A 24,842-nucleotide genomic window follows, 5' to 3' on the forward strand; every position below is an offset into this window, starting at 1 on the left:
CTTATCAATGACTACTTCTCCTTCGAGTAGAAAATGTATGAACAAATCCACAATATGGCCGCAGGGAACCTTTTATTTAAACCTGTTTATTGCCCCTCTATGGGAAACCTTCCTAGCCATCCAAGATCTTAAAACTCTTATCTGAGTAAAGTTCATTAATGATATCTATATATTCTGGATCTAGAACAAGATAGACTATTGCCATTCCTCCACAGCTGTAACACTTTCTTTCCTCTTCATTTCACTTGGTCTTTTCCAAGAATCTGCACCCACCTTCCTGGATGTTCACCTCCACTTCTCCAATGGCTCCATCTAAACCTCCATCCACACAAAGTCCACCAACTATCAATAGTACCACCATTAAAACAGCCACCATCCCTTTTAAAGTAGCAAATTTCTCCTATACAGTACGTCCATTTTTGAGTGGTACATCTAAAGTGAGAAACAGTCCTTTACCCATAATAATAAAGTCTTGTTAAGGCCTTTACAAATGGACATTAACCTCTAATCCTAGACTGTAAATAGATCTCCCGTGTCATGTTCCCTCATACCCTTAATTTCCCAAATACCTTTATGAACTAGCTGCAATGGAGCAATATCCCCCCCCCCCCCAACTGTAAAAACTTAAGTATATCCTCTGATAGGTCTTCAGCTACTTTTCATTTTGTCCCAAAATGAGGAACATCCTTTCCACATCTCCCTTAGCAGTATTCCACTACTTAGCCAATTTATGAAACATCCTAGGTCATCCTTATGCCACACCTAGGCGCATACTCCCAATCCCTTCCTGCACTTTTTGTATTCCTATGGAGACGCAGAGGTAACATTTGTCTGTCATATACACCCATCCAGCAGATACTATCCCAGTCCCATCACAGATATATCCTACCCTACCAGATGTAGGGCCACCAGGAAAAACAGTTGCATCATATACCAGCTCTGTTGTAACTTCTACACAGCTGGATCACCAACTAGCTGTCCACCTAAATGAATGGACACTGTCAAATTGTGACTAATAGCAAAGCTCACTACCCAGTTACAGAACATGTTGGTGAACATAATATACACAAGCTTCATAGCTGATCCACAACCTGTGATATTTGGATTCCCCCCACATTCCTCCTTCCTCCTCCACCCAATAGTAGCTTCTCTGAATTATGTACATGAGTACTGTCCTTCCAAGATATCCTTCAATCATGCAACATTTTTGGTCTCAATCTTAAGTAGCCCCAGTCCCGCCAACACTGTCTCCTTGCCTTCCACTTCACAACTCCAGTAATCCAAACTCACACATTTCTCTATGTGGTCTCCTCCTCTTTTTCTATACTCCCAGCCGCCCCGTCCACTTCACTGTGTACCAAACACAATTTCCCCTGGTTTTGCCCAGTTCTATTGCTCCCTCTCCCTCCCAGCCATCAGCCTGGCTTCCCTTCACTCCTCATTTTCCCACTCCACTGATTTTCTCATCTCACCCACTCCACCGGACACAAACCCTCACATGATTCTGCATGCAGTGCTGTATCCAGTCTTTTTTATGAGCCAGTTGATGGTACTATGTTCAACTACAATGTAAGTGGTTACCCTAATTATTTGTTGTCTTATTCTGTCAGGACAAAGGCATTTGTCATTAACTTCTAAAAAGCTTATGAAATTTGTACAAAATTTGTTGTAAAAAAATATTACTGAGAAAACATACCTTATAATTAAAATGAACTGCTGACTCGGTAAAACCTGCTTCATTGCCCACAATAACTGATGCTGAAGTCTCTTGACCGGCAGGACCTGTACGGCAAACAATTCTAACAGATACCTCATACTGTATTAGTTCACATGGAGTGTCTCCAATCCGAATTTTGCCTTTTACATCCTCTTCTTTCAGACCAAGATTACTTCCCTCAATGGTAACGAGGGTGCCACCTTCAACAGGACCACTCAGTGGTTTGATCTGAAAGAGATGAAATGTGAAATCATTACATATTCCGTCTTATAAATATAATCCCAAAACATGTTTGCCCTTTTACTTCACTAAAACAATCTTTTGGCTCTTGATACAGTTTTTCTAATTATAGCAAAAAGCAATGCTCAGCATTCTGGCCCAGACATGCCAACAGCACGTCACTTGGATGCGATACGGAGGGGCATGGTGTCACCACACTGATCTCCCAGTAATTGTCAGCTTTCTTGACCTTGGAGCAGCTACTTCTCAATAAAGTAGCTCCTCAACTGGCCTTACAAGGCTAAGTGTACCCAGTTCCAGTGCTCCACCATGGAAAAATCCCTGGCAGTGCTGGGAATCGAACCCAGGTCTTCCACATAGCAGCCAGATATGCTGTCCTTTGAGCTATGGAATCAGACTTTCTTAGAAAATGACACTGTATAACACATCTAAGTTTAATGTTACACACAAAAATTTTTACCAGCACCACGATAGGAACTTGTATTTCCTACTGTACATGAGCAGCCGTTTTCATCGGTACTCTACCTACACTTGCTTCCTGGTGTGATTAAAATTCTCTTTGTCACTTGATGGTTCTCTCCTAATTTCTGAACTTCTGACACTAAGTTTCATTAGTCATTTCAGATGTAAATAATAATTCACTGCACTAAGTGGCAAGATATTAGTGAAATTTTTATTTCTTGTATATTGAAAACAATATGTTTTTAAATTATCATGTTTAAGATACTTAAGTTATTTGACTCGCCATCTGTTAGTGCACAATCCTGTGCACCTGCTTGCTGTGGGCAAATGAGGGACTGTAAGTTGCTTAATTTTACACAATCCCATAGATGATTAAATACATGGTCTGTTTTGATCACTATCTCAGCATATGCGGACCCTGACAGCTAACCTGATACTGTTACTCATGGTATGACAGGAGTGTATAATGGGAGTGGCCTATGTTTTTTATGCTATTTTATGTTTTATGTCTGCTACTTAGTGAAAAATTTCTGACTATGAATGCTGGGTCATGCCATTCTCTTTTCACACCAAGAACATGACTTGATCTTATTTTATCTGATGATGCAGCTAAAATGCTGCGAGACCTGTCATGCCTATAAATATAGGACTTACAGCTAAAGTGGTCTTATATTTTCAAAGTGATACACCCAGGCTGTCACTGCACTGATTACAAAGTCTGCTATGGTTCCTTATTACTAGATTTTTGGAGAGAGTTTTACACAGTGCCACACTTCATACTCTTTGCTCTGAGTAAAATATGTGAGTGGCTTGAAGGCTTTTTAAGTAATAGAACCCAGTATGTTTACCTGGACAGCAAGTGTTCATCTGACATGAATGTATCTTAGGAATGCCCCAGAAAAATATAATAAGACTGCTCTTGTTGTCTATATACATATACAATCCGACAGACAGGGCGAGCAGGAATCTGCTACTGATTTTTTTTTTTTTTTTTTATGAAGCTGTAGTGTACAGGGTGTATCATCTTTGAGTGACTGTAGGAGGATACAGCATGACTTAAAACAGAATTTCAATTTCGTGTGATGAATGGTAGCTTGCTCCATATGTGGAAAAATATAAGTTACTGCACACAGGTAGGAAAAACAAGCCTGTAATGTAGAAATACAGTGTTAGGGTGTGCTGCTTGACAAAGAAATGTCAATTAAATATCTAACTGAAACATTGCAAAGTGATATAAAATAGAATGAGCACATAGGATTGATTGTAGGGAAGACAAATGGTCGACTCTGGTTTATTGGGAGAATTCTAGGAAAGTGTAGCTCATGTGTAAAAAAGACCATGTACAGAACACTTGCATGACCCATTCTTGAGCTCTGCTTGAGTGTTCGGGATCTGCATCAGATCAGATTAAAGGACATCATAGCAGTTCAGAGACATGCTACTAGATTAGTTACCGGTACATTCAGTCAACATGTGTCATGGACATGCTCCGTGACGTCAGATGGGAATCCTTGGAGGGAAGATGATGATCTTTTCGTGAAATACTATTGAGAAATTATAGAGAACCACAATTTGTGACAGACCAGAGAATGATCCTACTGTAACCTACATGTACCTCATGTAAGGACAGCAAAGATAAGGTAAGAGATATCAAGGATCATACAGAAGCACATTAACAGTCATTTTGCGCTCACTCCATTTAGGAGTGGAATGGGAAAGGGAATTAGCATCAGTGGTACATGCGATCCTCTGCTGTACACCATATGGTGGCTTGCAGAGTATGTATGTACATGCAGATTTAGTTGCATAATAATACAGCCATTACTGTGATATACATGGCCTCTCGGCTTGGTCCTTATGCATCTTGGGATTTTCACAGCATGTAAAGGCCCTCGTAAAAGGTCTAACCTGTTTGTCAAATCACCTCTTGTCTAGCTGCAGATTTCTCAAACAAGCCCGTAGATGTGCAAAGAAAGTTTGTCAGTTCAACCCCATTTCGAAGGAGATGTTGCTCGTGTTCATGAGTAGTTTGACATTAGTAAGAATGGCCAAAAATGCGGATAAAGCACTGCCTTTGCAACTGTGTTTAAAGATGAATAAGAAATCAAGATGGTGCTCGAAGGAATGGCTTACAATGAGAGAGAGACTTACCCATGGAAATCTTTTAAAGGAAATATTACTCTTAGAACTCTATGATTACATCAACTTTCTTTGAATGGACAATGAAACTGATAATAATTTCTCAAAGCCCTCGCAGAAGAGGAAACTTGTCTGTCAATGTTCTTACCTAGCCACAGATGTGTCAAACAAACCTGCACACGGACCAAGAAGGCTTGTCAGTTTAACCTTACATGTGAAGCAGATGCTTATAGTGTATGCTGTATTTTGGTCCTATTGGGAATGGCTACAAATGCAGAGGAAGTATTTCTAACATTGACTCTGGCATTGTGTTTCAAAGAAGAAGAAAACAAGACACTGGTCCAGGGAATGTTTTAAAATGAGAGAGAAATATACGCAAGAAAACCTATTAATGGAAATGTTGCACTCAGACTCTGATGATTACATCAACTTTCGGCGGGTGGACAGTGAAACTTGTTAAGAGTTACTTTAAACTCACTTTGAAAAAGAAGAGACATGTATGCGACAATTAATGCTTTTCTGCTTGCTTCTCTAATGACAGTTCATTAAAATATCATAACGTAGGATCATATAGCGCACATCGTCCGCGGAAGATTTATTTTATTTCATTGCCCTCCAGCTTGTATGTATGCGTAAAAACAGTGATTCTGTTAGTTGTGGAAACTCACGATATGATGAGATAAATTGTAATAAAACAATTTTTCACTAAAGATATGAGGCGAATTATCGACACAAACAACGCCCGCCATCTTGTCAATTTCCGACAATCAAAATTTCTCGCAAACATTTCAAACAAGCTCTGTGATTGACAAACACATCAAACAGCACTCTACACTGTAAAATATTCGGCAAGCGTAGTTCAGTTTGACAAAATGTTCACTCATTTACGGGGGCCGTAAAACAAAACGAAAAACGCCGAACTGAAGACAAATATGGAAAAATTGTCTTGTTACCGCCAAGCTCCACAGTGCAACATCACCAAATGATGGGAGTAAAATTAAATGTAGCATGATATTTACATATGCAAGTGTTCCTAAAAGACAGCTATATTCTGCTCTAGTAAGTACAACAAATAGTTTTTACTGAGGTGCGAATGTATGAGCAGGGTGAGATGCTTTTGTAGATTATAAAAATAATGCCATCCAAGACGAAAGAAAAACCACCGATAAAGACGTGTAAACACCTGACAATGCTGGAAAGGAGCAGAGTGACCGTTGTCAAATATTGTCTGCGTGCGATGCAAACAGCGGAGTCTCAGTTGTCAGTGACAGATTGCAGTGGCTTGCTTGACAAGTCTCTGCGTGTCCCTGCAAAACAGGCAACACGGCGAGCACGTGGCGCTGGAGAAAGAACTGAGACTGGTTACTGGCTGGCCCCTAACACTCACAAAGTTATTTTAATCGAAGAATAGTTTAGGAAATTGGTTGAGTGTCACACTAAGTCATTTTCAAAATCCCAAAAAATCTGCCCCAAGTAGCAAAACTGTCCCAGTCGACGGTAAAACTGAAAGTTAACCATACTCCGTTCATCGTAAGAATAAATCTGATGTTAACAAACACAAACGCGTAGATTGGTCACAAGCCGTAGCACACTTACACTGGTTTTGCTACGCTCTAGAAGTAGGTCCTACTTATGATTAGATAAATTGTCATTAGAAGAGAGAAGGTTGGCTTCGTGGATTCCGTTATTGATTGCCTACATCTACATCTACATACATACTCCACAATCCACCATACGGTGCGTGCCGGAGGTTACCTCGTACCACAGCTAGCATCTTCTCTCCCTGTTCCACTCCCAAACAGAACGAGGGAAAAATGACTGCCTATATGTCTCTGTACGAGCCCTAATCTCTCTTATCTTATCTTTGTGGTCTTTCCGCGAAATGTAAGTTGACGGCAGTTAAATTGTACTGCAGTCAGCCTCAAATGCTGGTTCTCTAAATTTTCTCAGTAGCGATTCACGAAAAGAACGCCTCCTTTCCTCTAGACTCCCACCCGAGTTCCTGAAGCATTTCCGTAACACTCGCGTGATGATCAAACCTGCCAGTAACGAATCTAGCAGCCCGCCTCTGAATTGATTCTAGGTCCTCCCTCAATTCGACCTGATAGGGATCCCAAACGCTCGAGCAGTACTCAAGAATAGGTCGTAATAGTGTTTTATAAGCGGTCTCCTTTACAGATCAACCACATCTTTCCAAAATTCTACCAATGAACCGAAGACGACTATCCGCCTTCCCCACAACTGCCATTACATGCTTGTTCCACTTCATATCGCTCTGCAATGTAACACCCAAATATTTAATCGACGTGACTGTGTCAAGCGCTACACTACTAATGGAGTATTCAAACATTACAGGATTCTTTTTCCTATTCATCTGCATTAATTTACATTTATCTATATTTAGAGTTAGCTGCCATTCTTTACACCAATCACAAATCCTGTCCAAGTCATCTTGCATCCTCCTACAGTCACTCAACGACGACACCTTCCCGTACACCATAGCATCATCAGCAAACAGCCGCACATTGCTATCCACCCTATCCAAAAGATCATTTATGTAGATAGAAAACAACAGCGGACCTACCACACTTCCCCGGGGCACTCCAGATGATACCCTCACCTCCGATGAACACTCACCATCGAGGACAACGTACTAGGTTCTATTACTTAAGATGACAGCTCCAGAACTGATATGTATATCTCGGATTCAGATAAGGAAGGAGTTAAGAGATTACCAGACTACTGACTGTAATTAATACATTCAGTGGCTTCAGTATTCAACAGTATGGTGAAATGCCTGCAGTATGCTTTTATATCACACATAGCTCACTCACAAAAATTACCTTGTGTTAAAGTTAGGAATTCTCATCACTCTTATTTCTGATTAGAATACTATGTCAGGTGACAACGAGAGCATTTTATGCTTTCCATCTGGTCACCTAAGAAGCGCGCGATAGTGCTGGCGTTTTGTCGAATATTATTTCACCTCTCTTTAAAAATTAAATGACATGGAAGCTATATTCGTTCTTTGCTCGACTCGTTTTACGTATGAACTGTAATTGTTCACATCATTCCAGGTAAGTTGGACCTCTGACTGACCAGTGCTGTCCAAGTTTAATGTGCGGATAAAGCTGTTGTCCTGCGTGTAGCACAGCGTAAAACGTGCCCTTACGATGTTACTTGACTGTACTGGTCACAACTTGGCTTCCGCTCCATGTGAAACGAATTCCAATGAGATTCAAGCAAACGCGGAAGAATACGTGGCGTAATGTTTACATCAGGTTTATTCTTATGTTGAACAGAGTATATTGTATTGTATGTTAACCGGGGGCCTAGAAACGACGGAGAGGCTCCGTCCCCGCCGCAGCTGCAGTGGTCCACAACCCCACGACGACTACCGCAGTCCACTTCACCCCTCCGCCGCCCCACACCGAACACAGGGTTATGGTGCGGTTCGGCCTCCGGTGGACCCCCCAGGGAACGTCTCACACCAGAGGAGTGTAACCCCTATGTTTACGTGGTAGAGTAATGGTGGTGTAAGCGTACGTGGAGAACTTGTTTGCGTAGCAATCGCCGACATAGTGTAGCTGAGGCGGAATAAGGGGAACCAGCCCGCACTCACCGTGGCAGATGGAAAACCGCCTAAAAACCATCCACAGACTGGCCGGCTCACCGGACCTCGACACAAGTCCGCCGGGCGGATTCGTGCCGGGGACCAGGCGCTCCTTCCCGCCCGGAAAGCGGTGCGTCAGACCGCACGGCCAACCGGGCGGGCAACAGAGTATAGCTATGACATAAACAGAGTGAGCGGTAGGAATGCATTATTTGAAAGAACTGACCATGTCGATGCGGGGCTTGGGACACTCGTTGACGGGCGTGCGCTGGCAGCTGTCGCTGTAGCTGCAGGTGAGCCCGCACCACGTGCACTGGTACTTGGCCGCCCGCGTCACACACAGCGAGCAGTCGGGGTGCTCCCGGTGCGAACCAAGGATGTCGCACTTGTACAGGATCACGCTGATGTTGTCCACGTGGTGGTTGCGGTTCCACACGATTGTCACACTCGCCCGGTATTCCCCAGAGTTGGCTTCGTACGAATACTGCACAAATGTTACAACAATAATGAGTATACACACACACAACTGATTTCAAGGTGCTTTACCATGTATAATAACAGAAGTGGCACAGTACTTAAATTATGCGGCATACCTACATCAAGTCACTAAATACGAGGGTCACTCCAAAAGAAATGCACACTATATTTTTTTTTAATCCATCTTTTATTCTACATATTTGAAAGTTTTACAGTATGTAGATACATCCTTTAGGAACAATATTTTCAATTCTCCGCATAATTTCCATCCCTCTCAATTGCCTTACGCCATCTTGGAACCAGCGCCTGTATACCCGCACGGTAAAATTCTGGACCAACCTGTTGGAGCCACTGTTTGTTAGCGTGCACTAGGGAGTCATCGTCTTCAAACCTTGTTCCACGAAGAGAGTCTTCCAGTTTCCCAAAGAGATGTAGTCACATGGAGGCAGGTCAGGACTGTAAGGCAGGTGTTTCAGTGTTGTCCATCCGACTTTTGTGATCGCTTCCACGGTTTTTTGACTGGCATGTGGCCGTGCATTGTCATGCAACAGCAAAACATCCTGCTTTTGCCGATGTGGTCGAACACGACTCAGTCGAGCTTGAAGAATTTATGGTGGTTCCACTTGGCGTGACATCCACAAGCAAGAGTCCTTCGGAATCGGAAAACACCGTAGCCATAAAGTTTCCAGCAGAAGGTGTAGTTTTGAATTTTTTTTTTTCCCTGAGTGAATTTGCACGATGCCACTCCATTGATTGCCTCTTCGTCTCTGGTGAAAAATGATGGAACCATGTTTCATCATCTGTTACAACTCTCCCAAGAAATTCATCTCCACCATTCTCGTACAATTCCAAAAGTTCGCTGCATACCGTTTTTCTTGTTTCCTTGTGAGCCACTGCCAACATTCTGGGAACCCACCTGGCACAAACCTTTTTTTAACGCCAACACTTTCAGTATTCTGCAAACACTTCCTTCCCCTATCCCAACGTAGCGTGACAATTCGTTCACTGTGGTCAGCAGTCACCAATTCGTTAACTCTCTGCACATTGTCTGGAGTGTGTGCAGTACGAGGCCTGCCGCTCCGAGGACAATCCTCAATGTTGCCGTGCCCGCTTTCATCATGTAACCTGCTTGCCCACCGACTAACTGTACTGCGATCGACAGCAGCATCTCGATACACCTTTTTCAACCTCTTGTGGATGTTTCCCACTGTCTCGTTTTCACAGCAGAGGAATTCTATGATAGCACGTTGCTTCTGACGAACGTCAAGTGTAGCAGCCATCTTGAAGACATGCTGTGACGGCGCCACTCACGGGAACAGGTTGAACTAAGTTTGAAAACAAGCGGGAAGGATGTATCTACGCACAGTGAAACTTTCACACATGCAGAATGAAAACTGTATTTTTACAAAAATAGTGTGCATTTCTTTCGGAGTGAGCCTTGTACAACAGCTGCATCAAGTCACCCAATGTCAGTGGCGTCGTGCACTATCTGATCAACAGTACCCAGATACCCCTATGTATCGCGGAACAGCCCACTAGGCGTCACGAGAGGCGAACTCGGGGTAGTATTATGTTGTCAATAAATAAGCAGTATGAAGTGGGTCGCTCAGGGGAAAGAATGAAATGATCATATGGCATTGTTGGCCGGAAGGCCCCATCCGGGGAAGTTAGGCCGCCGAGTGCAAGTCATACTTCAATCGACGCCACTTTGGGCGACTTGCATGCTGCTGATGAGGGTGAACTGATGATGAGGACAACACAACACCCAGTCCACGAGCGGAGAAAATCTCCAACCCAGCCGGGAATCGAACCTGGGCCCGCTGCATGGGAGGCAAGCACGATACCACTTTTTGTCTGGTCTCATTTTGTTAGTTATTATTCGTTGCGTTTCTTCGGCGTGGAACTGTTCAAGTTCATTGTTGATCCGTTCACACATTTTTTTAATTTATTTTATTTTTTATTTTTTTATTTTTATTTATTTATTTTTGCTACAGAGGGCAGCTAACCCTCTGACCGAACACGCTGAGCTACTGTGCCCACAAAACCACTCAGTTAAGCAGGCGGACCGCTCAGGGGAGTCCAGTGACTTTGTACGTGGACTGGTTGATGTATGTTACCTGAGTAACAAATCCGTCACGGACATTTCAATCCCAAAACTGCCCAAGTCGACTGCTGGTGATGTGATTGTGAAGTGGAAACGCGAATGAAAAATCACACCTAAATCACGAATAGGCAGACCTCATGTTCTGGAGGACAGGGACCGTCGAGAATTGGGGGACGTGGTTGCAAAAATCGCATGGAAGCAGTGGTCGGATAACTCATGAGTTCCATGGCGCTATCAGAAGTCTAGCTAGCAAAATGACTGTGCGTAGGGAGTTCAAAATGGCTCTGAGCACTATGGGACTTAACAGCTGTGGTCATCAGTCCCCTGGAACTTAGAACTACTTAAACCTAACTAACCTAAGGACATCACACACATACATGCCCGAGGCAGGATTCGAACCTGCGACCGTAGCAGTCGCGCGGTTCCGGACTAAGCGCCTAGAACCGCTAGACCACCGCGGCCGGCCGTAGGGAGTTAAAAAGAATGCTCTACAATGGTCGAGTAGCTCCTCATAAGCCACACCTTTCTGCAGTCAATGCTAAGCGAAGCTTACACCTTAAGAGCGACGTCACTGGACAGTGGATAACTGGAAACGAGTGATCTGGAGTGGTAAATCACTCTACATCCTGTGGCAATCCGATGGAAGGGTTTAGGCTAGGCGAATGCCTGGAGATGTTACCTGCTATAATGTGTAATGCCAACAGTGAAGTACGGGAAAGGTCATGTTACGGTATGGGGGTGTTTCTCGTGGTTAGATTGTCGTCCCCTTATTGCGCTTAAGAAAACGCTAAATGCAAAAGGATATAAACACAATTTGCACCGTTGTGTACTGCGTACAGTAGAGGAACAGTTCGTAAAGCAGTACTTCTGAGGAATTGGTTTGTGAACAATAACTTTCCTGAAATGGGCATGCTGCCCAGAGTCCATCATGACTACCGTCTGTGGTTTCGGCTCTTGAGAATGAATGAGCTGCCATTCCTCAGCAGACATTCGGACACCTCACTGGGAGAGTCCCCAGCAGCGTTAAATCCACCATATAAAGGCTGAGGGTGGACACACCCTACTTTAATTTCCACTAAGGTGTCCGGTTACTTTTGATCAGATAGTGTGTGTAGCACGCCTCCATGAGATGAGCAAAAGCAACAGCTGCGTCAGTTCGCCCAGTGTCAGTGGGACCGCATATCCTAAGAGAGGAGAAACCTTTTGAAATGTAGCAAGTTCTACAATTTCAGATGAAAGTACGCCTGTAAGTCATTCTGTTACTGATAGGTTTGTTGAAAATAAGACACTACCTCTGGAGGTTGATTTCTGTACAAAACACGGCTTGACCTAGATATCCAGTGATTGTTAGACACTGTCAAAAACAGAATGATATTTTCACTCTGCTGCGGAGTGTGCGCTGATGTGAAACTTTCTGGCAGATTAAAACCGTGTGTCGGACCGAGACTCGAACTCGGGACCTTTGCCTTTCGCGGGAAAGTGCTCTACCATCTGAGCTACCCAAGCACGACTCAAGGTTCGCAGAAGAGCTTTTGCGAAGTTTGGAAGGTAGGAGACGAGGTACTGGCAGAATTGAAACTATTAGGACGGGTCGTGAGTCGTGCTTGGGTAGCTCAGATGGTAGAGCACTTGCCCGCGAAAGGCAAAGGTCTCGAGTTCGAGTCTCGCTCCGGTACACAGTTTTAATCTGCCAGGAAGTTTCACTGTCAACAACAGTTTTTATAGCTCTACTGACACAATAACGAAGTGTCATATTAGTGATCACGAGAGGTATACAGTTATGCGCCTAAAATATTACAAAACCGAACCTGGATGAGTCACATTAGACAGATCCCACCGAAAAGAATCTCTAAGATGTATGAAGAAGTCAGAGTTGTACATGTTATCCAAGCAAAACAAAACAGAATGATTTCCGGCCATTCATTTAATTTACTTCACATTAACTGTAAGCTGAGTTACTCTTCGACGGAGCGGAAGAAAATGACCGACTGAAAATTCCTTACTTTACTTTAAATACAGCTACATTTCCCACAAGATATTTCATAGGCTCTGGAAAGTTGAAATACTGAATACGCATCTGACTGAATCCTTCCTGTACTAACAAACCCTTACAAAGATTTCTTAGTTTCTTTCAAAATCATATTTTGTACACATTTTTGTGATACGAGTAAAATAAATACTTCTAACAATAAACAGCATTAATGACTACATGTAATATGAAACAGTTGTCAAAATAGTAAGCAGCTTAAAAAGTCCTCCGCAGGATGTTTTAGGTGTAACTGCAGACATAATTCTTTACACGTTATTTACTCTTCAGCCATTACCTCTGGTAATCCGAGTTTCCGCAACACATGCTTCTATAGCTCAGTCCCTAGAGTAAGACCACTAGGCCAAAGTGATGTTACTCATTTTATGCACAGAAGAATTCTCTTTTTTAACACTATTCACGACATCTTATCTACTTGTGTTACCTTAATAAATTGGAAACAGATTATGTAATAGTCAGTTTTGATACGGCAGAAACAGTAGTTGATGAATTACCTACCGTCGTTTTGTCACACACGATGAAGCGATTGGACTCGACGCGAGCAGGGACCATCATCTTGGCATCCTCGATATTCACGATGCACTGAAAACCAGTGTGGCCTACTTGCGGATGTGGAAGATTTTCCACCTCTAATACGATCTCTTTTGGTACGTTGTTTGGCAGCAGAATATCTTCCTTGGGATGCCTGAAACGTGGGCAGTAGCTGGCTCCGTGGGTCACGAGTTGCACTGGATTCTGCGAACAAAAACACAAGCGTTGCACATTAATTCATGAAGGTTCAAATGGCTCTGAGCACTATGGGACTTAACTTCTGAGGTCATCAGTCCTCTCTCTAGAACTTAGAACTATTGAAACCTAACTAACCTAAGGACACCACACACATCCATGCCCGAGGCACGATTCGAACCTGCGACCGTATCGGTCGCGCGGTTCCAGACTGTAGTGCCTAGAACCGCTCGGCCACACCGGCCGGCAAATACTTAACACCAATGACCTACATCCTTTGGTGTTCCAAGGTGCGACAGATTGCGTCCTTAGCGAAATATGTCTCAGTAAACCACAAACTGGGAAACATATTGACTGTACGCGTCTAATAATCAGACGCCAAACGAAACATTCTTTGTGGAAATGGCCTCGGGGAACCACTGAGGCGTGTGACGTGTTTCGTGATGTTATTTACATAGCTGTTTGTGTCCGGAACCACGGTTCGTTGAAACAAATTGGCCAGTTGCAGATTGGTTCAAATGGCTCTGAGCACTATGGGACTTAACTTCTGAGGTCATTAGTCCTCTCTCTAGAACTTAGAACTACTTAAACCTAACTAACCTAAGGACACCACACACATCCATGTCCGAGGCAGGATTCGAACCTGTGACCGTAGCGGTCGCACGGTTCCAGACTGAAGAGCCTAGAACCGCTCGGCCACAGCGGCCGGCTACCAGTTGCAGACTGAGCATGAGTCATGTATGCCCATCCGATGACAAGCCTGGAAAATGGGTAGGTCAATGTGCAGGAGCCATGCTCACTGAGGTGTTGTGAACTTACCGACCGTAGGCTTTCGACACGTGACGCCAATGTAGCGTTTCCGATCACAGATATTTTAGCTGTGCGTGCATTTTCCGACAGTCTGGTAACAAGAACATTCCTTAACATTTTATCCGGGATTAGGACTGGTTACTCGCGTGTTACATGGGCATCTTGAATTTTTTTCATTTTTTTCTACATCATTACTGCAGCAAATGATTAAACTTATTGTCTTATTTTATGAGTTTTAATTTCTCACTCAGATTTTTGTAAGAAAGTCAGAGATTTTAATCATTATCTTACATGTTCCGAGTCGTTATATACTTTTATAATGTCTTTTGTCTGCTCCGATAGCTGAGTGGTCAGCGTGACGGATTGCCGTCCTACGGGCCCGGGCTCGATTCTCAGCTGGGTTGGGGGTTTTCTCCGCTCAGGGACTGGGTGTTGTGTTGTCTTCATCATCATTTCATCCCCATCCGGAGCGCAGGTCACCCAATGTGGCGTCGAATGTAATAAGATCTGCACCAAGGGGGCCGGACGGGCCCTGTAAGGGGCCTCACGGCCAATGACGCCAAACGCTCATTTCCATTTTCCATAATGTTTTTTAACCTTTTGGGAAGATTTATGTGTCTTTCTTTTCTTTTTAGATGAGGCAGGTCAATGGAATCTTTTTTAATTGCAAGTATAGCGTTCAATGTTTCCTCCTTCAGCTTATTTATCAGAATGTCTACGTTCGGATGTTTCTGATTTATTGAGAAGTTTAGTTTCCTACGCCAACATCCAACAGTTTTCACGGTCCTGTGCCGCTGGATAAGACATCCACATTTCAGTTGGCATAAGATTTTCCATTTGACGTTATAAGGTGCGAATTGCATCACCTGTTCTCCACTGAGTATTTCCTCCATTATTAACACCCACGCCTCATCAACACTTTTTACTGGAAGACGTGCCACTACAGCAGACATGAGTCGAAAATTCGGACTTCTTCTCCACCCTTGTATTCCTCCGTTAATTCCACTTCTTGTATTTTCTTTAAAGGTCATTGGTTGAAGTGAAAACTGAAACCGGAAAGGGATGCTTTGGGGAACACTGTTTTTATAGCTTCAGTTGCAGCCATTTCAAAGTCTAATACTGTAGTTTTCGGTGATTACCCGGACACCCTATTTTTCAATCCGGAAAAAAATCTTTCGTATGTATTTTGAATATTGCCTGGGAGCAAAGCTAATAAAACATGTAATACCTTCGTATCCTGTTCTGTGCTTCAGATGTGGACGTGTCTTGTTCAAAATCGGTTGGTCGGAAGTATCCGTGGCACCTACAGCACCGCCGAAAAGGCCTCTCAATTGTCGACGCCTACTGTAGCCGTACGAACAGTCAGTGCGAACGCATCGGCAACAGGTAGTCGGACAAGTCGCACTTGTCTTTTGTTAGAATGATGCCCGCATTAGCATTAGGAGCCCTATATATTTCTGCATGTATTACATTAAATCATGTTGAGCGAACAAGAGGCATGAAAGTGCGGTGTCCCTCGGATATCGTCCATCTAGACTGTTGGAAATGTGGATGTTGTCACTGCTACGTTTTGAAACTTTCGAGTAAGGAAATGTTCCACAGCTTGCTGCTTGGAATGGAGAAGCCTTCTTCAAAGCAGGGTCGTGTGGCTAGGGCCTCCCGTCGGGTAGACCGTTTGTCTGGTGCAAGTCTTTTGAGTTGACGCCACTTCGGCGACTTGCGAGTCGAGGGGGATGAGATGATGATGATTAGGACAACACAACACCCAGTCCCTGAGCGGAGAAAATCTCCGACCCAGCCGGGAATCGAACTCGGGCCCCTTGACATGACATTCCGTCACGCTGACTACTCAGCTACTGGGGCGGACCAAAGCGTGGTACAGCAATAACATGTCGCTTCTTCCCTGGCCTACTTGTTGCCCTGAATTGTCGTCTGATACAAACGTGCGTGATAAGCCAACTTGACAAAATACCGTTCATGTCCTTCAGAACTCAAAATGAACTCCGCACTGAAATCTAAACAGCCTTGAACATATGACGTCAGAGATACACGAAACGCCTCTCTGACTTGGTGTTTCTTTTTTGCTGAAACCTGAGTCTGGTAATTTTGTTATTCTGAAACGTTGATTGATTATATTATTAGTTATGTGTCACATATATTTTTTTCTTACGGTGATTTCTTCAAGTTGTTGCTAGTTTTATGTTGGGTAGTGTACAAAACGGCAGTAGAACATTAGTTTTTGCAACAATGGAACGCGTTTCCGTACGGTTTCATAAAAGAACTACAATTTTTTTGTCAAAATTTAAATCTGCAAGTGAAACAGGCGTATTAATTTTCTGTACTTTTTACCTTTGGGATTATTTTCGAAATGTTACTCGTATTTAAGCACCGTTCGCTTTTTTAAGCTCCCAGATAGTGAAAAGAGCTTCGCGAACGACTAGGTCACTTGAAATACTTGCTATTCGAAAGGAAGCCTATAATTCGACCCAAAACAGAAAACATTTCCGATTTTGCTGGAGAATTTATCTTTCAAAAACAGAACTGAAATATTCAACTCTGAGTTTGATTTCCTCTTCTCTGACTGGGCCCACGAGGCTGTTCACGATTAGCATCATAAATTCTTGACGGACTTTCGCTATGGAGCGCTAAGACAGAGACCACAGTTTTGATCGAACAATTACGCTCGCACCAAGTTTTCCCACGCAGTCTTTTTATATGTAGATTTAGAGTTGTAACGGACTTGAAGGGTCGACGATTTCAGCCGGACGAGGATGTGCAGCAGGCAGTTATCTACTTCTTCACGCAACAATGCAAGGTTATTTACCAAACTGGTATCATCAGCTTGGTGCGTCGGTGGGATGACTGGGTCACTGCCCACAGCGATTTTGCTCCATTGGCATATGGATTCTGGATTGTGCGGTCTTCGAGCGGAAACTTTTTGGTCGCCCCTTATATTTAGCCTATTCATGCTCAATATACCAGAGTTATTAACACTTCAAGCAAGCCGCCATTCACAGAACCAAGTGGGCGTTTTGTCTAATCCAGCCATACATATGAACACTTTTCTAGTTGAGTAAGGACTATGACTATACTCTTCAACTTAAGTAAGGACTATGGCTATACAAATCCTGGTGACAAAAATATAAATTGTTAGCGTAGAGTGAATAACAATCTTAATACTAAGGGAACACAAATCGATAATACATATGGCAAATCATCTGCAGTTCGGCCTCCAAAATAATCCATCTCTAGATCTGTCGTCTAACGCCATGGCGAAAGCAGAGTTATTTGTACTCTATTACTTCGAGCAAGAGAGAGATAGAATCCGCCTCGGCTTCTATGATTGCAAACTATAGGTAGATTGTTGAAATGTGTGTGAATTTCTAAGGGACCAAACTGCTGAGGTCGTCGGTCCCTAGACTTACACACTACTTAAACTAACTTATGCTAACAACAACACACACACCCATGCCCGAGGGAGGACTCGAACCTCCGGTGGGAGGGGTCGCGCAATTAGCGACATGGAGCTTCTAACCGCGCGACCACTATGCGCGGCTATAGTTAGGTGACAGAATGACTGATTATTACTATTTCCTACTTCATAGGCATCAGTCACAGGTGAGTTGCCTGTCGTGCAGTAGAATCTATATTATCCAGCTGCTTGAATCACTAAAACACCGTCGATACAGTAATTGTGTCAACTTGGCATTAGAAACCCGAGAATTACTTTCAGCGTCAGCGTTGTCATGGCCCTTGATTGAGCATGCCTTACATTTTTTGTTTGTTTGCAGTTATTAAGGGACTCCGGAAAGGCTCAAAATCATGAAAAGTTCAATTTTTACTTTTTTGCGTTTTCTGAATCTGCAGACTATTCCCTTTTAATAGATATATAATTTATTCAATTCCGAAGACTACAACTATTTTTAAATTTCTTTTGAAATGTGCTCTACATGGGCGTGACCCACTGTGGCGCTGTTAAACTGCTGTCAAATGGTGTTATTATTAACGTCCGTGTTCATCAGGTACATTTTAGTGATGTGAGATAAAGTATGTGTTGTGGCTAACCTGTGATGGTTCAATATATATCGCTGGTGTGATTGTCGATTTTTCATGTTTATTTACTCTGTCGTTATGTCGAAAATATTCGTAATTAATTCTGTTTCTTGAGTCTCTGTTTTGTTGAAGTATAATAATGAGTAAAAGTAAAGTTATTAGAAATCCTCTGAAGGGTTTTAAGAAAAGGAGAAATGTTGGAAAGCCAAAGGTATGTGTTATTACTGTAAACAATAAAGACGATGAAAATCCCCAACATAGCTTGTGTCCCAAAGAAGAAGACAGTTGGTGTAAATATAACAAAGGATTGCTAACTGGTGAAGTGTACACTCATAAGCATAGTCTGCCTCATGCAATAATGGAGGTGATAAAACCTATTTTCAGAGACTTAGCAGCACCTGAACTGTTGAAAAAGTGTATTCACGGAAAAACTCAAAACCCCAATGAAAGTGTAAATAGTGTTATATGGTCGAGAATCCCCAAGACTGTATTTGTTGGAATAGAAACACTTCACTTTGGTGTGTATGATGCTGTTGCGACTTTCAATGATGGCAACATTTTAAGGTGCAAGGTATTTAGAAATATGGGAATGAAGATAGGTTCTAACATGGTACGAGCGATGCTTGCTTTAGACAAGGAACGCCTTCGGGCTGCAGACAGGGCTGTAAAGAGTCTAGAAATACAAGCAAGAGTAAACAGGAGGAGGAACAAGAGGAAGCTGGAGGAGGAGTTTGCAGAAGATGAAGATAATCCATCCTATGGACCTGGAATGCACTAAAAAGTTAATCCAATCTTTGTCGCTCGATTCCCAAAACTTTTATTTTCTCATACTAATTACATGTTTTCTAAGGATCTTCCAAACATATTTGTTTCAAACTTTCAGTAAATGTTACACAGTACCTTCTGCATAATTTAACACAGCCTTTTTCCAAAAAACTGTATATTTTTGAATATATAAATAAAAAATTGCAAAAAAATGTGAATTTTCATTACAATTGAAAAAAAATCATCTTTAATAACTGAACTAAAATTTTGTAAAATCCCTGTGTTAAGTTGTAGCCCATATTCCAATAAATAATCTGTAAAAAGTTCAACTTCCTACCTCAAATACTTTGTGAGGAAAGATGTAATTTATAAGCGTTATTTTAACATTGCAAGTATAGGGCGTTCCGGAGCCCCTTAACAAAGATAAATCATGGTCCGATATGGAGCAAGGAATGTACTGAACTATAATATAACAATTGTATTGCGTGTTAACTGCGCCAAGCAGCCATCATTTTCGGTCAGATAGATGACTTTCATCACAGATGATGGGATGCCACGTTGCTTAACTCGTATTTAGGAAGACACATCAGCACCTACAATCGGACAGACACGCAAAGCGCAGATTAATTAAACGCCACGCACACGCGATTTCAGGAACAATAGAGGAAAGGCCTGGCAGCCGATCACTGCGAATGACGCGACCGACTCGTTTCGGGAGCACCAAAATTACATCAAAGCAGCGGCTCTGTCGCGTCGGACAGCGGACCGCTACGGACGCAACGCCCGCAAAACGCTTCGTTCGGTATATCGGATCTGACCCAGCTGCCGCGCTCCTTACCTAGAAAGGGATATGCCTGTAGGTGCGGCTTGCGTTCAAAGCGACGTGAACGGCCGAGGCGAAGCGTTCCTCGAAGAGCTTGCAAGTTTCTGCAGATCTGAAGCTATACTGTGCGCACCACAGTGGAATACGGGGAAGGGTCTATCCCACTGCCCTGTTTGTTAGAGCTGCTTCTCGTTACATTCGCGTGTGGAGAGCTTGATCGCCTCGATGCGACACGTAAGTCTAAGCTTGATAATCTTGTTTGTGTGTTGGTCCACAGACTCGATGTATTTCATAAAAGTCAACACTGACCGTTGTAGTTTGTAAATTTATTTATTTTTTATTTGTTGTGCTATTGGTCAGCTCCGACTAAGGCGTCATTATCAAGCACCTATAAAAATATATCAACTACGGAAGTGTTAAATACAAACTTGCGTCAGAATCTGAAGATCTTGAAAACATAAGATACTAGCGAAAGTGATCGGCCGGTGTGGCCGTGCGGTTCTAGGCGCTTCAGTCTGGAACCGCGTGACCGCTACGGTCGCAGGTTCGAATCCTGCCTCGGGCATGGATGTGTGTGATGTCCTTAGGTTAGTTAGGTTTAAGCAGTTCTAAGTTCTAGGGGACTGATGACCACAGATGTTAAGTCCCATAGTGCTCAGAGCCATTTGAACCATTTAGCGAAAGTGGCAATGCTGCGCAGCTACTATATATGTGTGGGAATTGGATATGCATTCCTAACTCCTTCCTCCCCTCTCTCTTTGTTCATCTAAAAAATGGCTCTGAGCACTATGGGACTCAACTGCTGTGGTCATAAGTCCCCTAGAACTTAGAACTACTTAAACCTAACTAACCTAAGGACAGCCCACAACACCCAGCCATCACGAGGCAGAGAAAATCCCTGACCCCGCCGGGAATCGAACCCGGGAACCCGGGCGTGGGAAGCGAGAACGCTACCGCACGACCACGAGATGCGGGCTTTGTTCATCTTCTCCTCCTCCCCCGTCACTCTGTCCATTTTCTCATTCCGCGTCTCCTCCTCCTCCGCACTCTATGTCCATTCCCCCCTCCACCCCTCTCTGTCGTCTTATAGCGCTGTCTCTAACCTTGGGTTTTGTTTGTTGTCAATGCAAACGAAACATTGATTGGGAATTATCGTCGCTTAAAGTAAATGGGTATAAAGAGATACGAGAGACACCTCTAGAGATGCTTTATCTGTGAGGATAGTAGCTTCAATGAAAGTACTGTGCAAAGCTTTAATCTGTGAATGCCGGCCGCTGTGGCCGAGCGGTTCTAGGCGCTTCAGTCCAGAACCGCGCGCCTGCTACGGTTTAAGTAGATCTAAGTCTAGGGGTCTGATGACCTCAGATGTTAAGTCCCATAGTGCTCAGAGCCATTTGAACCATTTAAATCTGTGAACGGGTAGAGTAAAACTAAAAAGTTTTGCACGATTCAGATCCCATAGCTGTATTCTAAATACTAGCCGGTAAGCCGTGGATACTAAGTACATTAAATGCATTCGCAATTGCGAATATGGACAACCATCAGCTGTTGAATGGATGACTAAAATGAAAATTTGTGTCGGACCGGAACTCGAAGCCGCATTTCCCTCTTATCGCGAGCGGCCGCTTTACGATTTGGCTAGCCGAACACGACTCACAGGCAGGCACCAACTTCCATATGTCGTCAACCATGTGTCTACAACCTGTACTCTTATATCCATTATGTATATCCCGTACGGGTGAGACATTTTACTTGAAAGTCACTTGCCCGATGCCGGCGGATAAATACGATATTGCAGTGCCTGTGTCACTACGAATTACGATGCAATGCTCCTTTGGACAAGCATGCATGTCCAAAGCAATAGGTACTGCGGCGACTACAGCTGCTATGAAGTACTTAATAGATTTACGAGTACAGGTTGTACAACATGGGTCTGGCCCTGCGCCGTGCTCGGAAAGCCAAATTCTGGATCACAGGGTCCCGAGTTCGATTCCCCGTCGGGTTGTGGATTTTCTCTGCCCGGGGACTGGGTGTTTGTGTTGCCCTCATCATTAAAAAAATGGTAAAGCGACCGCTAACGATAAGCGAGAAATCCGCTTTCGAGTCCCGGCCGGGCACAAATTTTCATTGTCGTCATAGCATTCTAAAGCTCATGTTTGCCCAATTCGCAATTGCGAATACGTTTGATGTGTTTCATAACGACTGCAGACGCCGTAGTGCCTGTTCCTTTGGAAATGCATGCGGGGAAGAAAACACAGCAGCACATTGTGTTTTGTGTGTGTGTGTGTTTGAGAGCCGGCCGCGGTGGTCTCGCGGTTAAGGCGCTCGGTCCGGAACCGCGCGACTGCTACGGTCGCAGGTTCGAATCCTGCCTCGGGCATGGATGTGTGTGATGTCCTTAGGTTAGTTAGGTTTAAGTAGTTCTAAGTTCTAAGGGACTGATGACCACAGAAGTTAAGTCCCATAGTGCTCAGAGCCATTTGAACCATTTTGTGTTTGAGAGAGAAATCTTATGGGACTTAACTGCTAAGGTCATCAGTCCCTAAGCCTACACACTACTTAACCTAAATTATCCTAAGGACAAACACACACACACCCATGCCCGAGGGAGGACTCGAACCTCCGCCAGGATCAGCTGTACAGTCCATGACTGCAGCGCCTTAGACCGCTCGGCTAATCCCACGCGGCAGCATATTGTTGTATGTACAATTTTTGTGTAGAAAGAAATCGAAAATGCTAATTTCCAAAGCACAACATTTTCTTTCTCGCTGTCGGTTGTAACAGAAAACCTGTACATTGTCGTTTAAATATACATATAGCTAATGTTCGCCTGGATGTTTATTTGAGTAATATGTAAAAGTTTGAAGTAAATCGGCCAAGAACTTTCCGAAATTTTTTGTAACATCTTTCCTCATGTATATATTACATATGTATGTATGTGTGTATTGAACTGGGGACCTAGAAACGACGGAGAGCCTTCATCCCCGCCGGAGCCCTCAGTGGTACACGACCCCACAACAGGCTACAGCAATCCACTCACCCCACCGCCGCCCCACACCGAACCCAGGGTTATTGTGCGGTTCGGCCCCCAGTGGACCCGACCGGGAACGTCGCATTCCAGACGAGTGTAACCCCAACGTTTGCGTGGTGTACGCGTTTGTGGAGACAGTGTTCGCGCAGCAATCGTCGACATAGTGTAACTGAGGCGGAATAAGGGGAACCAGCTCGCATTCGCCGAGGCACATGGAAAACCGCCATGAAAGCCATCCACAGGCTGGCCGGCACACCGGACCTCAACACTAATCCTCCGTATATGAAGATGGTATCTGTTCTTTGGGACATGTCCGAAAGAACAGATACCGTCTTCATATATAGATAAGGCTAACCGGCCATTGACCTTCTTCTGTGCTGGATGCACACGCAATGCCCGAACTCTTATGAGACTCGGTAAGATTGTCTGCCGCGAGTAATGAGTGTAATGGGCAGGGTTACTACGAATGTAGTGTGTGGACATTAAGTTGGGAATGTGGGTCTCACGGGGAGCGTGCAAGGGATAAATCCCTGCAGTCGCACTATCCTCTGTGCCCTCGGTGGCTCAGATGGATAGAGTGTCTGCCATGTATGCAGGAGATCCCGGATTCGAGTCCCGGTCGGAGCACACATTTTCAACTGTCCCCGTTGACGAAAATCAACGCCTGTCGGCAGCGTAGGGTCTTGATTTAATTATCATTTCACACTAATCCTCCGGGCGGATTCGTACCGGGGACCGGCATGCCTTCCCGTTTGGGAAGCAGTGCGTTAGACCGCACGGTTAGCCGGTCGGGTTATTACATATGTAGTGAGGTATATATATGTTAAAAAGTATGAACCCTACTGGATTTTCAGTAGAGTATCGTGTAAAAATTCGAAGTACTTTTCGAAATTTTTGGTAACAACGTTAAACAACGACTTATCTTTATATAGTAGCACAGATGACAGTCGTGATTTCGGCGTAACAACCGTCCATTACTTACGTACACAGCACCATTACGCGCCATGTTGCATAAGATAAGATCTGCAATTAGTTTGTCAGTCTACACGAGGAGTCACGCTCCTGTGTCGCGTAAGATCGAAAATACAGTAAAATATATGGAAGATCCTCGTACAGTATAACTTGAGGGCGGACGTCTGTTAGTGAAAATTAATATGGGATGTGTCCACGCTTCGTCTGTATGATGATTTGAACTCTACTGGGGAAACTTCCAATGAGGTGTCTGAATGTCTGTTGAGGAATGACAGCCCAATCTTCCTCAAGAGGCGAAACCAGAGATGGTTGGACGCTGGGGTCTGGAATGAAGTCAGCGTTCTAGCTCATCCCACAGGTTTTCTGTTGGGTTCAGGTCGGAGCTCCGGGAATGTCAGTCCATTTCAGTAATGTTATTGCCCACAAACCACTGCCTCACAGACGCTGACTTATGACAGGGTGCACTGTCATGCTAACTCAAATCATTATCGTCTCCGAACCATTCCACTACTGTACGCTATACACAGTGCTATAAAATGTTCTTATTCTTCCATATTCAGCATTTTATTAAGCACAATAAGAGAACCACACAATAACCACGAAAGACACCCCTACCTTAGGACCAATTCCCCAATAATCCACAGTTGGCAGTAAACATGATGGCAAGTAACGTATTCACAGTGTACAGCGTGAGATTCAGCACTCCAAAAAGATTCGTTTCCAGTCATCTAGTGTCCAGTTGTGTCGCTTAGCACTGGCTTGGGAAATGTGTGGCTTCTGAGGAGCTCCTCGAACATTCTATCCTTTTTAACTCCCTGCGCACAGTTGGACTGCTGGTAGCACTTTGGAGCTCACGGGTGATT

At 43.7% G+C, this 24,842-nt stretch overlaps 1 protein-coding gene across 1 annotated transcript in view; it reads right to left on the bottom strand.

Annotated features, from left to right (window-relative positions):
• LOC126249408 (plexin-B) overlaps positions 1-24,842 on the bottom strand; it is a 1,292,451-nt gene that overhangs the window by 46,701 nt on the left and 1,220,908 nt on the right. Inside the window, exons 8-10 of the mRNA XM_049951062.1 lie at positions 13,298-13,534; positions 8,398-8,655; positions 1,697-1,945 (exon numbers count right to left, since the gene is read on the bottom strand). Of these exons, the coding sequence (XP_049807019.1) occupies positions 1,697-1,945; positions 8,398-8,655; positions 13,298-13,534 (744 nt within the window). The remainder of the gene's footprint in view (positions 1-1,696; positions 1,946-8,397; positions 8,656-13,297; positions 13,535-24,842) is intronic.

Source organism: Schistocerca nitens, chromosome 3, assembly GCF_023898315.1.
Source record: "Schistocerca nitens isolate TAMUIC-IGC-003100 chromosome 3, iqSchNite1.1, whole genome shotgun sequence".
Classification (NCBI taxonomy): Eukaryota; Metazoa; Arthropoda; class Insecta; order Orthoptera; family Acrididae; genus Schistocerca; species Schistocerca nitens.